Below are 17,818 nucleotides of genomic sequence, written 5' to 3' on the forward strand. Positions count from 1 at the left end.
GAGTCAGTGTAAAACAAATCCAGTTCACAAGCTTCATGGTGAAGCCAAGACATCACATTTCCCCCTCAACCTAACCTCTAAAAAGAGATAAATTATTAATTTTCTATGACAGAAGAACACCTCAATGGGCTTTGTGTATTTCACTTGTTATGTTTTCATATCAAACTCATCAAATAAACAAACACTGAGTAATAGATACCCTTTATCTTTGGTACTTTGCTCTATTTGTAAATGATTAAACTCTCCACAGATAATGACACAATGCATTTAACAAATTACTGTACGACCTACAGCCAGTCACAGAGAGGTTTTATTGACACTGACATTCCAATGGCCCATAAGTAGGCGTAAACATCCAATGATTGTACCTCTAAGGAGTCATTTCCGTACATCATTTTATTGAATAGAATGCCCACTGACAGGTTGAAAATATGGATGCTTCAAGGAACTGTATTCACCAGGTTCTTTTAAAAGTGTGGACAGCCCATTTGCTTAGCAAGAGCTCTGTTGACAGTCATAGACTTCTTTCCTGTTTGGTATTCAGCTCACAGAGCCCTCAGCGCCTCTCTAATGAAGCACAGACCCACAGTGCCTTATTTCAGCCCAGCAGTCTTAGTGAGATTGTCTCAGACTAGAGAAAAGGAGGAGACAGCAGGAGAGACTGAGCAGCAAGAAAAAAATTCTTAGCCTTTAATTAGTCATACCGTGTGCATATTGAAAACAGCTCAGGAGAAATGTGAAGTCATATTATAGGGATTGATTGTTGAATGATTTTAATTGGAAAAAAACATTTTTTTAACCTAGCATTGAGAGTGTAGAGTTTTTATGTTTTTAAGACTTAGAAAGAATCTGGAAGCAACAATTACAGTAGTGCAAACAAAGTGGCTTTATAGGTACACTCAAATACAGATCAATTTCATCTTGTAAAACCCAGTAAGGTTGGGTCACGTAGTAAGGGACAAAGGTGAGTAGGAAACCACTGTCATCATCATCACAAACCTGCCACTTTCATCCCTTGCTCTCTTCACAGGAGCCACACTGTCTTCTCTGCTGTCAAGTTCTTATTAAAGCTCTTGTTTTCCGTCAACCAGGGCTTGGAGGTAGCAAGTCTTTACAGGTTCTGCAGCTCTCCTTCAACAGGATCTCAACTGTGCAACTGGGAGACTTGAACCACCTTGAACAGCTGAAAGAGCTACACCTACAACATAACCTGATTACCAGCCTCCATTCACAGGCATTCAGGGATTTAGCCCAGCTCAGGGTAATACTGCTAATATCTTGTCATCAAAATACCTGAATCACTAGACTTTAGTACTATGACCCTTTGTTGTTTCAGATTTGATGTATTATAATAGGCATAGACGTCAGGACAGCACTCCAATAATAATATCTTTATTGCCGCAGAGACATTTCAGCCAAGATGCCCTTTCTCAGTGTGCAGTGGTAATCAAACCCTGCACACTGAGGAAGGGTCTTACCCGTGCTGCCCTGACCTCTATTTGTTTTGCATATTTTGAGGATTCAGCACGTAGTATTCAAGAGATGTGTGGGTTGGGTGTGTTTTTGACTTGTCTATGAATTTCATGTATTATAAGCAGCATATTATCTTCCTGCTATAAATTAATTTTGTCACTGCATCAGATAACCCATATAACAATCACGCTACACTCAGTATTTCAACACAAACTAAATAGCACAGTACATTCTTTCGACAGTCATTCGCAGACAAGTGTTATCTGAATCGAAGAAAATGGAGTTGATTTCTACTGTCATGCTGATACATCATTATGATTTAATTTGAATTATTCATTGAAATTATGTAATGGCATATGTTGGAATGACATATTTTAACATCCATCTTCATACTGTGTCCACCTCCAAGGTCCTTGATTTGCGCTTCAACTTGCTGACCAGCCTCTATCCCTTGATGTACCTCTACCTGCATAAGATTGGGGCAGATGTTAGGCTGAGTGGGAACAGGTGGCAATGTGACTGCAGTGTGCACACTCTAAGAAGATGGATGGCCTATGATAGCGAGAAAGGGCAACAGACCTGGAGCATGGTGTGCGCTTCCCCCTCTTCCCTCTCAGGCAGAGACCTGCTACAGTTGGAGGAGGATGACCTCACCTGTTTTAATGCTGAGAACAGACCAGGGTCTCATCAAGATGTTACAGTGAACAGGGGGTCTGAGATACTGCTGTCTTGCTCTACACAACAAGGTAACTTAGTTAGACAATATATATTTAAAAAATACAGCTGTCCCTCGCTATAACGCGGTTCACCTTTCGCAGCCGCGCAGTTTCACGGATTTTTTGTAGTGCAATTTTGCTTGCTTTTTTTTTTTTTTTTTTTTTTTTACAGCGCATTGTGTTTTGCGTCCTGATTGGCTAAGGGACTGTAGACCATTGTCAATCAATCTCCTCCGTGCCGTGTCTCCTGTACAGTACAGAATGCGTTCAGCTTGCCTAAAGTGTGTAGTGAGGGGTTTTACAGCCTTAAAACATCTATAATAATTGTAAAAAAATAAAGCTGACTACTTTGCGGATTTTGCCTATTGCGGGTTATTTTTAGAACGTAACTCCCGCGATTAACGAGGGACCACTGTAATGCCTCTTAATACTAGAAGTTGCTTATGTCCATAAAACATAAAATGTGATATGTAAAACTATGTAGGCAACTTTAACTGCACATTTATTTTGTTGTGTCTGTTGTAGATTCAACTTGGTGGACACCCAGTGGCCAAGTGTCTGTGATCCAACCTCAGGCTGGTTTGCTGATCAGTGAAATCACAGAAAGGGATGCGGGACTTTATGTATGTGTGTCTGAATCTGAGCAAGAAATTGTTTCTGTTTTTAACTTGCATGTCAGAAAGATAGGAGAGACAAAGAGGAAAAACAGGATCCCCAGGACATTGCCCAAGAAAAGCCAATATATAATCCCACAGGGCATCCCTGATAGAATGGGTCATGTAAGGAATCAGACATCTACACAGTCTGACTTGACCCTGGCTGTGTGTCTATCTGTTTTCATCACCTTCCTGGTAGCCTTTATTCTCGGAGTCCTGGCCAGACCCCTTATTAATATTCTTTGCAGAAGGGTCTGCAACAAGGAAAGCTCCTCTCCAAAATGCTCTGTCTCATATGCAGAACGGAGACCATATGACAATGAGGCCTATGCGAGTGGTGAGGAGCCAGAGGAGATAGGAATTCAGAGAGAAAGGAGAGTGACATTTAGCACTGTAGACTTGGAGGAACACAATAATGTGCCATATTATGATGCTGTCGCCAGTGGCAATCAGGAAAGCATCAATGAAAATGCAGTGACGGAATATGACGAAGTTAACCACCAGTCTGAGACGGACAAGCCTACAGCTGGAGATTCAGACAGTACAGAAGACATTGAGGATAGAAGTAAAAACCTCTCAGGTGTTAGTAGCTCAGGACCCAGCCACAGCATGCAGTTTGAACGCATCCCAGACCCTGGTGAGCTGGAGAGGAGGAATAGCTCGTCTTCACACTCAGACACTTCACAAGGTGACAACCTTCAAAAAGAAGAGCAAAGAACACAGAAAGACCCCTGGAACCCTGAGTTTCCTCAGATGTTGGAGGACCCTTTTCAGACAAGGTCCATATCTCCTGCAACCGAATTGGCACCAGTGCCACAAATTTCCATAGATGGCAGAAATGAAATCCCTGGATTTTCTTGTGAGCCATTTGCAGATTGGTCACCAAATATAAATGACAAAAGCCTAATGGACCCTGATCTATGGCATGAGAGTGGAGAAAATTTTGAGTTCAGTGATTCTTCTCACCCTCCCTCAGCCAGATCCAATAGTCTTGCTGGTTCGTTTGAAAATTCAAATCGGATAGTTTTTTCCACACCAAATAATTGCAAGAGGTCTGATAGCTCAAGCTCCAGTTCATGTATCAGTGGGAATGAGATTACAGAATACACAGTGAACCCAGGCAGTCTGGAAGAAGAAAAAACAGAAATGACCCCAAAAGGCCTGCTTACTCAAGACACTAAACCCAAGATTGTTAAACGGGATGTTTGTTTTGAACAGCAGATGCATGATATAGATCCAATCGGATCATCACTGCAGGGGGAGGGATTTAATCAGGGTGACTATAAGTATGACACATGGGGGCCTTCAGTGGGATCAGAGCACTCTGATTCATCCCATTCGAGCGTCAGTGATGATGAACCCACACAGTACACATTCAAACAAGAAACAGATGAAGAAAATGAGAGGGAAAAGAAGGTCAGTAAGTCTGATAAGACGGCCAGCAACATAGTAACAGCGGGGAGGGACAGAAGTGAGGAAGTCAACCTCATGCCATGGACAGATCGAGAGCCTGAAGCAAAGTGGCCTGACCTCAGCCTGGGTGTCCCCCATATTCAAAACCATCTAGATATTAAAGCACCATCACAACCAGATGATTCCTCCTCTTCCTCTAGTGACAATGAAAGCAAGATGACAAGCCACACAGGGAAACAAGAAAAACACAGAGCTGATTTAAGGATCACAAGTAATCAGCCAAAGACAATGTTGCCTGACCTGAGTCTTGGTGTCCCTCGCATCCAAAGGCGCCTGGACATCAAAGCACCATCACAACCAAATGATTCCAGCTCTTCCTCCAGTGACACTGAAAGTAAAATGACAAGCCACACAGTGAGACAAGAAAGAGACAGAGCTGATGTGGGGATCACAACTAATCAAGCAAAGACAAAACTGCCTGACCTGAGTCTGGGTGTCCCTCACACGGAGACACGGTTGGACATCAAAGCACCATCACAATCAGATGATTCTAGCTCTTCTTCCAGTGACAATGAAAGCAAAATGACAAGCCACATAGTGAAACAAGAAAGAGACAGAGCTCATGTGGGGATCACAAGTAATCAGCCAAAGACAATGTTGCCTGACCTGAGTCTGGGTGTCCCTCGCATCCAAAGGCGCCTGGACATCAAAGCACCATCACATCTAGATGATTCCAGCTCTTCTTCCAATAACAATGAAAGTAAAATCACAAGCCACATAGTGAAACAAGAAAGACACAGAGCTGATGTGGGGATCACAAGTAATCAGCCAAAGACGATGTTGCCTGACCTGAGTCTTGGTGTCCCTCGCATCCAAAGGCGCCTGGACATCAAAGCACCATCACAACCAGATGATTCCAGCTCTTCCTCCAGTGACAGTGAGAGCAAAATGACAAGCCACACAGTGAAACAAGAAAGAGACAGAGCTGATGTAAGGATCACAACTAATCAAGCAAAGATAAAACTGCCTGACCTAAGCCTGGGTATCCCTCACATGGAGACACGGTTAGACATCAAAGCACCATCACAACCAGATGATTCCAGCTCTTCTTCCAGTGACAATGAAAGCAAAATGACAAGCCACATAGTGAAACAAGAAAGACACAAAGCTGATGTGGGGCTCACAAGTAATCAGCCAAAGACAATGTTGCCTGACCTGAGTCATGGTGTCCCTCGCATCAAAAGGCGCCTGGACATCAAAGCACCATCACACCCAGATGATTCCAGCTCTTCTTCCAGTGACGGTGAAAGCAAAATGACAAGCCACACAGTGAAACAAGAAAGAGACGGAGCTGATTTAAGGATCACAAGTAATCAAGCAAAGACAAAACTGCCTGACCTAAGCCTGGGTATCCCTCACATGGAGACACGCTTAGACATCAAAGCACCATCACAACCAGATGATTCCAGCTCTTCTTCCAGTGACAATGAAAGCAAAATGACAAGTCACAGAGTGAAACAAGAAAGAGACAGAGCTGATGTGGGGCTCACAAGTAATCAGCCAAAGACAATGTTGCCTGACCTGAGTCATGGTGTCCCTCGCATCAAAAGGCGCCTGGACATCAAAGCACCATCACAACCAGATGATTCCAGCTCTTCCCCCAGTGGCAGTGAAAGAAAAATGACAAGCCACACAGTGAAACAAGAAAGAGACAGAGCTGATGTGGGGATCACAAGCAATCAAGCAAAGACAATGTTGCCTGATCTGAGTCTGGGTGTCCCTCACATGGAGACACGTTTGGATATCAAAGCACCATCACAACCAGATGATTCCAGCACTTCTTCCAGTGACAATGAAAGTAAAATGACAAGCCCCACAGTGAAACAAGAAAGAGACAGAGCTGATGTGGGGATCACAAGTAATCAGCCAAAGACAATGTTGCCTGACCTGAGTCTTGGTGTCCCTCGCATCCAAAGGCGCCTGGACATCAAAGCACCATCACAACCAGATGATTCCAGCTCTTCCTCCAGTGACAGTGAAAGAAAAATGTCAAGCCACACAGTGAAACAAGAAAGAGACAGAGCTGATGTAAGGATCACAACTAATCAAGCAAAGACAATGTTGCCTGACCTGAGTCTTGGTGTCCCTCACATGGAAACACGTTTGGATATCAAAGCACCATCACAACCAGATGATTCCAGCTCTTCTTCCAGTGACAATGAAAGTAAAATGACAAGCCCCTCAGTGAAACAAGAAAGAGACAGAGCTGATGTGGTGATCACAAGTAATCAGCCAAAGACAATGTTGCCTGACCTGAGTCTTGGTGTCCCTCGCATCCAAAGGCGCCTGGACATCAAAGCACCATCACACCCAGATGATTCCAGCTCTTCTTCCAGTGACAGTGAAAGCAAAATGACAAGCCACACAGTGAAACAAGAAAGACACAGAGCTGATTTAAGGATCACAAGTAATCAAGCAAAGACAGTGTTGCCTGATCTGAGTCTGGGTGTCCCTCGCATCAAAAGACGCATGGACATCAAAGCACCATCACAACCAGATGATTCCAGCTCTTCCTCCAGTGACAGTGAAAGCAAAATGACAAGCCACACAGTGAAACAAGAAAGAGACAGAGCTGATGTGGGGATCACAAGTAATCAAGCAAAGACAATGTTGCCTGATCTGAGTCTGGGTGTCCCTCACATGGAGACACGTTTGGATATCAAAGCACCATCACAACCAGATGATTCCAGCTCTTCTTCCAGTGACAATGAAAGTAAAATAACAAGCCCCACAGTGAAACAAGAAAGACACAGAGCTGATGTGGGGATCACAACTAATCAGCCAAAGACAATGTTGCCTGACCTGAGTCTGGGTGTCCCTCGCATCCAAAGGCGCCTGGACATCAAAGCACCATCACAACCAGATGATTCCAGCTCTTCTTCCAGTGACAATGAAAGTAAAATAACAAGCCCCACAGTGAAACAAGAAAGACACAGAGCTGATGTGGGGATCACAAGTAATCAGCCAAAGACAATGTTGCCTGACCCGAGTCTTGGTGTCCCTCGCATCAAAAGGCGCCTTGACATCAAAGCACCATCACCGGAGCCAAGTTCAGTTCCCAGCAGTGTATCTCCATGTCCTTTACCAGCTGAGTCAAACTCTTCCAGAAGTGAGAGTGAGGATGAAAACTGCAACCAAACAGCTAAATTAGAAGTGGACGTACCTATTATGTTGAGGGACACAGACAAGGAGTCCATTTTGAGCCTAAAAGTCAAACAGATGGGCCTTAATCACACTCCTAAAAAAGCTCACAATATCAAATTAGAAAAGTATGCTGTTTTGACAGAGGAGTTGGGGGATAAAGCCACAACTGAAAGTATCAGTGCACCATCTAAGGTAAACCCAGAGCTGGAGTCACAGTGGGCAGGGATGAATCTTGGTATATCCCGCTTCCGAAAGCGTCTAGACATCACATCGCCCAGGAATAAAACATCCAAGGTGTTATCATCACCTTCACATGAGTCTTTTTCTTCCAATAGTGAAAGTGAGGATGGCAGTAAGGACAGCAGAGGAAGGCGAAAGAGAGGGGGATTTGGGATTAAACTGAAGAGCAATTTAAAGAATGTTGATAGTATTACCCCTGACAACTCAGCTGATATGGGTAGAAAAGAATACAACTTCCCCACAACTGAACAGCAGTTTGATCCAGACGCTGCAAGGGCCGGTCTGACTGTTCCCCATGTTAAGAGGTACCTGGATATCAAGATCACTGACAAGGATCCATCTGCACCATCATTACCACAACTGTCTCATTCTTCCTCTAGCAGTGAGAGCGAGGATGAGTCAACAGACCTTGCAGGTAAAGGATGGAGGGCAAAATCTCAGCTTCCAGGTGTAATGAAGTCACCCCAGAGTCCCCTCTCTATGTATCCTTCCAAAGTTGTCAATATTAATATCAATCAATTAGACAGCAGTACCCATAAAATGGAAACGAAGGACTGGCAAGGTTTCAAAAGCCAAACATCAAAGGTAGCAGAGGACACTGAGCCAACATGGCCTCATCTAAATCTCGGCAATGTTCCCCCCATCAAGAGACGTGTGGATATCAAAGCACCATCGCCATCACCAAGTGAATCTTCCTCCAGCAGCAAGAGTGTAGATGAGACAATGGACCACACCATGCAACTAGAGACAGACAGTGCTGATGTGAGGATGACAAGTCATGTATGTGAGACAAAGTTGCCTGACTTGAGTCTGGGTATCCCTCGTATTAAGAGGTATCTGAACATCAAGGCACCATCACCACAACCGACTGATTCCCCCTCTTTCAGTGCAGGGCACACTGCAAAACAAAACACAGACAGAATGGATCTGCCTGGAATGGCATACAGACAATCACAATTAACAACCTACAAGAATTTAAATATCAAAGGACCATCACCAGCTGGTGATTCTTCCCTATCAAGTAGTGAGGATGAGACAAACAAACAAAAGACAAAACAGGCTGAAAGGTTAATTGTCACACAAGAAGACTCACCCCATAAAATGGGAATAATAAATGCTTCTCTAGCCCCAAGAAGAGTTCCCAGTATGACCTTTGATGATGTAATAAAGAGAAGGATTGAGCAGGCTAAGCACACTCCACATGTGGACCTGCCATCTAAGTTATTTTTGACTGATGTTGATCGTCAATCGTCTGACCACCCCATCTCCAGCCGGAGACGTAACGATGTAAGCATTCAGCCTTCACAGGTAGCTCCGCCTACAGTGCAAGGAAGCCCTCTGCCTGACTCCTCCTCCTCCTCCTCCTCCAGCAGTGAGAGTGGCGATGAGATGAAACGAAAGGGAGAGAAAGCAGAGATCACACCGTTGCATAAACACTCATCTCTTAGCTCTGTCAGTGTTTCTCCTGCGCTCTCCAGAGCTCTGGACATGTTTGACAGCTCATCTAGTAGCACAAATGAGATGATGCGGAAGGCTACACCTGAGGACATCAGGCAGAGGAAGGGCTTGAGTGCTCTGAAAGCTTTATCATCAGAGAGGAAAAAGTGGGACTCAGGACAAGGAGCGACAGATAGAAGTAGCCCCCCTCTGTGGAGTGATTTGCGGTCATCCCTCCAAGATGCCACTACTCATCCCAGCTCTGAAAAGAGCAATAAGCCCCTCACCAAACTGTCACTACCAGAATTACTCCTTTCTGCTGCATCAAAAAATGAGAGAACAGCTAGAGGTTTGCAACATCCAGTCCCCTACCAGAGGAGGCATGTAGCTGGTGAGATTCCACCACCTCAGGAGGCTCCACCCCCTGTACCAGAGACACCACTACCAGAGGAGCAGGAGGAAGCAGGGCCCAAGTGGAGATCTCCACTGAGTGGTGAGAAACAAGAGTGGAAAAGCATGAGTTCCTATCTTCAACATGAGAGAGGCATGGACGGATCTGGCCCATCTTCACCATCTTCCATCTCTCAGGCAGATGACGGACAAATGAGTCCAGGTCTTGCAGGACTAGGTCTGGGTGCAACTCCATATCACAAAGCACGACAGTATCAGTGTTTTTCTACCACTACCACACATCACTATGAGGAGAGTAATGCAACCTCCACCAGCAGCTCAAAAAGCTTTACGCTCCAGTTTGACTCCTCAAGCATGAATATTAGTGACGTGTGATAAGCTGCTATTCCATCCTGAACACTGACAAATCAAGCAAATTATATGCATTGCTTTTCCTCAATTTGGTCACTGAATGATACATTGCTGATAAATGTTCTAAATTATTTGCTGTATTCCTGTAAGTTCTGACCCGGAATTGAATTGTGTTATATAATTTAAGTCTGAGGGATTAATGTGAAATCATACCATATATACAATATATTTCACATTCAGTCTCTAACATTTACATGTTTTTAAAATCATGTATCTATTATGTGTCCACCTTAAATCTATTTTATAATGAAAATCCATGATGTACCATAACAAACTCATAATAATTAGAGAACACAAGCTGTAATCAGCCTGGTGGTGATAGTATAAGGAACATACCGCTGTATAGGTATGGATCATCCGTCTTAATTTAACAACCCAAATATCAAACATTAAGTTAATAAACCCCTTTATTTACGTATATAGACATAGGTTATAGTGAAAACAGACATATAGACACGTACATACATAGTTTACATACATATATACAGTTAGGACAAGGTTGTTCATCCTCCTGCATTATGGAAGAAAACTAAATGAATTAGCTCTGACACAAATATTTAGTGAGCAATCTAAGGTCCATCTCTTGAATTTTTATATGCTGATGATCAATGCATTGTAACATTTGGTAACAGAAGCTTTTACATAGTTTACACTGCAATGGATTTTACTGACATGAGAACTTATAATAAATGCTTGATATCAACCTTCAAAACTAACCTTAATGTCAATTTTTACATACACAATGATAAGGTGGTTGCAACATAGGTTATGTCCAATAAATAAAATTAGACCCTGTAGACTTGAGGCCACTTTCTAAAGCTTTACAGCATACGTGAGGATGTGTAATATGGGGTAAACGCAGGAGGGAACTCCTGTTCCACCGTGAGGTTACAGGTGTGTTCCAGGTCTTAACAGACACAATCATGATTTTCATAAGAGTTAAGATAACATGATCATGAATATCAAATGAAGCACAAAACACTTGCACAAATTCCTGTACAAAATAAAACAAACAAAAAAAACATTTTCAAAAAACTCATCCATTCACAAAAGGCTCTGATGGAGCATGCATGCAAATATTAAATCTTCTGACGATTCAGCATCACACCACAGCCAGAGACAAAAGTTTATACATGTGTTACAAGAACATTATACTAGGAGAAAAGAAAAGCATAGCATCATTACACAGCTCCAAACTGTCAGTGTCCATCATTATGATTAGACCCTAGGGGTGATACAAAGCAATGCATTCAGCAAACCTACTTTTCTACTTAAGCCTAAAGGACCTCATCCTGAGAGGGTCACTGGTCTTCCACTGTAGATCTACTAACGCTGTCAGTGTTGAAGAGAGATGCTACCAGTAATAGGAGACCTGAAACTATCAATGGACTGAGGAAGACACAACAGATGCCACATATCAAGACAAAATGGACACCAACTAGCTCTATTTCAACTCAAAACACAGCCCCAACAGTCTGAATTCATCCTGAAATAATCCCTGACCACTTGCTGTGTTCCTGTGTGTGCGTGTGTGTATATATATATTATATATATATACACACACACACACACACATACATGTGGGTTTGTTGGTATGTGTGTGTGAGACACACAAAGTGAATTCCATGTTTTGAGGCACAAAAATACTCTTACCAACACAGCATAGATGCATAAATTGGCCATTAGACCAATAAATGCAGATCAGAACGCCAGTGACTAACCGCTGTACTGTAGTAAGAGTTAGTAAGCAGCAATGCTGATTCGTTTAGTGTTGTGAGGTCTGAAGCCTTCGCATGGCAGGGGTTTAGCAAAATGTAGCATAAGCTGGAGCAACAGAATAAGAGGGGATGAAAAAAACAAAACAAACACTGGCACAAATCAATAGTAAACTGTGCAGGCATCAGAAACCTGCATTCAACCATTTGACACAGTGTGCTTCTATAAGAATTCCAATCTAACTCAAATAAAACATACAATGGTTTCTGTCATTTGTCAATAATGGTTACTGTCATCTGTCAATACTAGCACAAGTTCAAGTTCAATGCACGGATATACAATATTCAAATGTGCCCAGGTCAAAGTGACCGTATTTAAGACTCAAGACAAAATGCATGAATGGTCACATCTGTTGGTTTCTCTGTGCTGCAGACAAGGGGTGAGGAGTGGTTCTCCCACACAATACCATTTTGCTTACATCATCATCCATTTATGATACCATGTTATCCTAACACAGACAGCAATATGACATGTCACAGTGAGGGAGAGCAATGCCACAGGGGCTTGCTGCAAGCTTACCCACTATGCAATACCGGTAGGGAACATGACTCCACATTGACAGCTCTCAGCCTTAATACGCTGGGCTGCATGCACCCAGGCTGAAACACGGCCCCCCGACCCTAACCCACCCACAGCCCAATCCCCTCTGTTGTCAAGAAGCACCCACTGTCATTGCTGACATTGACCATTACCATTTTTATATTGTTGACTTATTAGTTAATGATTCTCATAGCCGTTGTTGTCATAGATGTCTTTTTTTTTTCCACAAGTCTTCTAGTTGGCCATTTTTGCACTGCAGCTATGACATCTCTCTCTCCTTGTACCATTCCACAAATTCATCCAACAAAACTGGCCCTGATAAAGGAAGGAGATTTGAGAGGTTATGTAAACAACAGTCTTGAAATGCTATTGTCACATATGTCACATAGCAATATGAATGGCATTCAGAGTGCTCACTCACAGGCACCGTCCTCATCATAGTTACTGAGGTCCAGGTTGATTGTCCTGCTGAACTCTAAAACATTGCACCATTGGTCTTTGTTGATGACTTTGTACTTGGATTGCTGAGAAACACATACAGGCCTCAGGTTAATACAGCACAGCACCCTTTTAAGTTAAAACAACCCTATCCAAGGTCAACTTGGTACTGTAACAATCTGAGATATAGCTATGCGATATGCTTTGATCTACACTGCTGTAATGGCAGCAATTTCTAGACCAGGCGCTTACCTCTAGAAACTGATTAAACACAGGAAACAGAGGCCATGTCTTTCCAAGAAGAAGCCCAAGCATACACTTGGCTGTGTTCAAGTCCAAACTCCTCTGATCTTTTTCCTGTCCAATCAAAAACATCCAGGAGTTCAAAAGGTCAATGTGAAAAATCTATCAGCCATAGCTGAAACACAGGGACACTCTAGTAATGTCATTATCTGCAACACTAGGCCGCTAACACTACACTCTCAAACTCTCTGCTTAATGATTGTGTTAATCAAGTATGGCACTGTTGTCACAGTCACTACATCATTGTTTCATTCACTTTTAAATATGTTTTCATTCTCTATAACCTCTGACTGAGTTGCTTTCCTGAAAGCATGCTTGGTGTCAACTTGAGCCAAAAGTCAAGCTCTGTAAATAGATCCAGCAACATGTTTAGTAAGAGCTTTTTCACTGAGAAGCAGCAAACTGTACAGTGATCGTGGCACACTCATAATATAAAGACTGATCCAAACATTGGTTTAGCAAGGACCTTCAGAGGCTTTAAATAGGTTTACTTGGCACAGAAGTTTCACAACTGAAATGAATGCTGTTCAAAGAATGTGGTGTATGCACGCATCTTTATTGAACAGACTTAACTTGACTCACCCGAGCAAAATCAAAGGCATATCTGTAGATGAGCTTAAAACTGGTGGTGTCATTTAGGACAGATCTCAGGTAGTCAAGGGAGTTCCTCAGCCTCTCTGTGGAGTCACACCTGACAACAACAGAAAACCACATTAGTCAACTCTACGCTGCACTATCTGCTCTATGGAGCACTGAAGCCCCACTGTGAGACATGACTGGAGAAACACAGTAAGACAAGAATTGATCTTGAGTACAACATGCTGAAAGTAGGACTAAAATTATGAGAGTGACTTACTGCAGCGAGCCCATGCCTCTCAGCCATTCCTGCAGAGTGAAATAACCCATACTCTGGGCATCCAGCTTCCATGCCAGAACCAGCATCACCACCTGGGCACAAATACATCCACAGATATCCTTTAGTGTGATATAATGTTATCAATTCTGCATATTAATGTAACAAATAAATTCGCAAAGTCCATTACATGTTAAACACACTTGACCTCAAAAACAAGAAATGAATGTGAAAAGGTAGGGTGCTACAGAAAACGAAGCCAGACAACTGCAACAAAAACCGAGCAAGTAGTCTGACAATATAAAAACACCAAAATAACCAAATAACACCCTTACATTCTCTGGTTCCACTCCAATATCCTCACAGAACTTCTCCATGCCCTCCGGACCCACCACATCATCACAGCCTGTTATGACAAACAAGTATGAAGCCATTATCCACCCATAACATCAGTGTAACCAGCTGAGACAAGACACCTATGGCACTGACCAGTATTTTTTTTAATGATACCACACATGTCATTCAGCTGTAAAAAGTAAAAGAATGACTGATCGTTTGAATGTAGCAGCTGATTGCTGCTAACACCTCACCTGCATACTCATAAAACCACTCTAAGCATCTTTTACTGGAAAATGTCTCCTCCTCACGGATTTGTGATGTCTCATGTTTTCTGAATACACTGCAGATGAAAGACGACAATTTTAGTCACAAGCTGAGCAGCGCTACAACAAGCAAACTTGACAATGTGATTTAAAAATGGCTATCACTAACAAGTCTCTCTAGTATAGGGTGTGCTCAGCGTTCTGCCTCCTCAATACTTGATGCTCAAGCCTGGCCAGAGAGGACCACGAGTTATCTTTGTGATATCAGACCTATATATTTTACTATGTTATACCTGTCTTGGCGACTTTTCTTGGCTGACATGTCATCTCCAGCAGAGGGTCTCCTCTTTTTCCTAGGAGGCATGGCTCTGGAGCAACAAGCTGGCGGATAGAAATGACAAACAAAACCAAAAGTACATATTAAGAGCCATTCATAGATAATGCATATTTACTCACACACAACTGTTACTGGCATTCATACTCAGAACAGCCAGTCCATCAGGGAAGGAGTTTTGTCACCACTGTCAAAGCTATTCTGGCAGCATTTTAAGTTGCAAGCTACAGGAAATGCACACAAGGACCGGCAGAATTAGTACCTGAGGGGTGACTATCCTGTCCAACGTCTTCTGTCAGGTTCTGTCAAGCCAGATACATAAAAATGTTAGCCACGTGCTTGTTGGCAGGCACACATGATCACAGTGCATGCTGACATTCATGCTACACTCACTCACACACACACACACACACACACACACACACACAGCTAAAATGTATAAAATATACAAGCTGCCAATACATATTTACCAGCCTGTGCAGGGTGTGGTAGATCTTGTGGATGCTGGCCAGTGTAGTCAAGTGGGAATTCAGCTGAAAGTCTTACCACAAAAAAGACAACTTCATCAAAATGCATGCCTCACCAGTGGACATGACCTTCAGCACATAACAAACTAAACTAAAAAGAAAGATACAAGTAAAAGCACATATTTCACACTGTACTGCATATTGAGAGACAAATTCGTTCATGACAGTATAAAAGCAGTTGTGGTGACTTGAAGGTGACATCATTATGGCACTAACCGTATATAATCTGAACTCCAGCTGGTTTCCTCAATAATCAAGATACATCCTATAACGCTACGATTACTCTTATCTCCCCTCCAGGAGAAGATTTTAGGTTTAAAATGTGTAAACCGGTGGGAAAATTATCATGCACGCATGAGGGAGTCTCTGTCTGCCCTCATCGAAATGCATGCAAACACCAAAGTATCTTTTATCATGCCAGCTACCTTGTCGACAACTGTCATCTAGTCATTTGCGTCCAAAAGCTGTCATCCAATATCGCTGCTTTCAATTGTTTCCAGAGGCCAAACGAGATAAATCAACACACTGTCGATCAGATAGCACTAGCTGCATACCTAAAATAGCAGTGCAGACGCACAACTTGCACAGAGTTTACAAAGTATCTAGAGACTTGGGTACATGGGCGTTGTAGTCCATTTCCTTAAAAGGGGCCATAGGAACCTCGGGTCTGGTTGGAAATCAAACTACAATTCCCACGCCTTAAAAAACAATTATTTCATTCAGACCCATCTCCCCCCAACATTCACCCCAGCAGATTGACTGCATTTTACATTGTTTCAGAAAATGTAACATTAAATGATTACTAGCACATGGGCATTGCGCAGATCTTTTTGCAGCGGCTAGTATAGGTGCCGTAGGTGCCGACGGCACTACTGCAGCAGGCAATGAAAGATGTTTTACAAGAACTGCGTCACAATTTTCTTTCTCTGTAATTGTCCGCACTTGGCTGGAAAATGACCGATTTACAATGGCATTATATTGTACCCAAGTTTGAGCAGACACACGGAGCACAACGTCTGTAATAATCCACATAAAGACCCCAATGCATCAATTATGGCCGAAAATCTTGTCAATTTTAACTCACGTAGGCTACATTTACCCGAACAATGCTAACGTTACACGAAAAACACGACTTTAGGAGGACTGCCGTGCCAAAAGTACCCTTCTGGTATATCCACAGCAACTGAAATTACACTATTCTTCCTTTGTTGTCGCCCCAAGACAGCACTGGAAAATACAAAGAGACCAGCAGTAGCACGAATTCATGCGTTATCAGCTTCAGCAGAACCACGGGCTAAAAAGCAGGCGCAGACACGCAAAGCATGTGGCAGCTTGTCTCCGATGGACGCCACATAACCGATGGATATTAAACGATCGAGAAAAGCCTCTGTAACGTTACTACTTACTTGCCGCATCAGAGTGCATTTTTATGAAACATACAACTGTCTGTGGGAAGTCCGCAGACCGGCCAATAGGCGGGACTTGTCACCGTAAGCCACGCCCCGCGGGTGATTTAGATCGCAGCGAGCCTGTTGGCCGCGCCCTCTCTCGTTTTTAATTGGCTGTTGGAAGTGTCATGTCACAAGGGGGTAGACAAAGAAATAGGTCCCTCCCACAGGCGGTTGTGATTGGCTAGCGTTCCCAAACAGGCTGTCCTACGGCAGCGGCTCATTGGCTTGAAAATGTCCTTATGCACGACAATCACCAGAATTTCCTCGTGCAAGAATGAAAACCAGCCCACGATGGAGTCTGATTGGTCAATTCAGTCGTAAGGGCCCTCCCCCGTAGCCGCTTTTTTGAGTTTGTTCGTGCAGTGTCACTCCGGGTGAATTTGCTGTGTTGGTCAGTGTGAGCCTTTGTCGGTAAACGCATGTCTTCCCTGCCCTCGGTAAAGACCATAGTTACGGTCAGCAGTGGCGACCTGAGTTACTTTTAATAGCTCGCTAGTTTTAAGTTAATTATAGCACGGAACAACACCGACAAGCTTGGTCAGATATTTGTTAATCATCTATTCAACAAAGAAACTGAACGTGTCTAGTGTCTCCACTGAATATCTGGCCAACAAGGGTAATTATCTGTTGTTGGGCTCCATACTTGTTTTTCAGTGAATTACACGTTATGTCTCTAGGTGTACTGTGAGTAGTTACCACTACTGCACATTTTGTGATGGTGGCCCTATGCATAGTTTTGGGCCCTTTGAATCTCACCCCTTGACCTTTTCAGTCTATCCCAGGGCTAGGCAACCATGTGCCATGGAGAGCCAAGAGTCTGCAGGTTTTAATTATAACCAAAAACCTGGTTGCAATGAAAACCTGCAGACTCTTGGCTCTCCGTGGCACGTGGTTGCCCACCCCTGGTCCAGGTTTTCCAAACTTTTCATGTCCTGGACCCCCAAGTTGACTTTTATCAAGCTGAGGACCCCATTTAAAGTGATTTTGCCTTTGGGATCTCAATATGAAAAGATACTCAGGTTTGTGTTGTGTT

The 17,818-nt window shown here is 43.1% G+C and overlaps 1 protein-coding gene across 3 annotated transcripts; it reads right to left on the reverse strand.

Annotated features, from left to right (window-relative positions):
- Window positions 1-10,350: 10,350 nt before the first annotated feature.
- On the reverse strand, window positions 10,351-16,806 carry dcun1d4 (DCN1, defective in cullin neddylation 1, domain containing 4 (S. cerevisiae)). Of its 3 annotated transcripts, none has more exons than XM_030049912.1 (11): window positions 16,741-16,806; window positions 15,278-15,348; window positions 15,070-15,109; window positions 14,767-14,854; window positions 14,462-14,550; window positions 14,207-14,277; window positions 13,875-13,966; window positions 13,601-13,709; window positions 12,968-13,072; window positions 12,699-12,801; window positions 10,351-12,592 (listed from the first exon to the last, which is right to left on the reverse strand). In XM_030049912.1, exons 1-11 carry the CDS (start codon window positions 16,757-16,759, stop codon window positions 12,537-12,539), a joined length of 843 nt encoding a protein of 280 aa, XP_029905772.1. In that variant the 5' UTR covers window positions 16,760-16,806; the 3' UTR covers window positions 10,351-12,536. The 3 variants fall into 3 exon arrangements, with proteins under 3 accessions (XP_029905772.1, XP_029905774.1, XP_029905773.1); XM_030049914.1 differs by lacking the exon at window positions 16,741-16,806 and adding an exon at window positions 15,760-16,733; XM_030049913.1 differs by lacking the exon at window positions 16,741-16,806 and adding an exon at window positions 15,551-16,733.
- Window positions 16,807-17,818: the final 1,012 nt, after the last annotated feature.

Source organism: Myripristis murdjan, chromosome 4 (genome assembly GCF_902150065.1).
Source record: "Myripristis murdjan chromosome 4, fMyrMur1.1, whole genome shotgun sequence".
Lineage (NCBI taxonomy): Eukaryota > Metazoa > Chordata > Actinopteri > Holocentriformes > Holocentridae > Myripristis > Myripristis murdjan.

What these genes read in the sequence shown, in the direction of transcription:
- dcun1d4 (XM_030049912.1), bottom strand. An exon ending in TTGGAGTGGAACCAGAGAAT is followed by an intron (nt 13,967 to 14,206) that starts GTAAGGGTGTTA and finishes ATTTGTGCCCAG; the next exon opens with GTGGTGATGCTGGTTCTGGC. An exon ending in ATGCCTTTGATTTTGCTCGG is followed by an intron (nt 13,073 to 13,600) that starts GTGAGTCAAGTT and finishes TTGATTGGACAG; the next exon opens with GAAAAAGATCAGAGGAGTTT.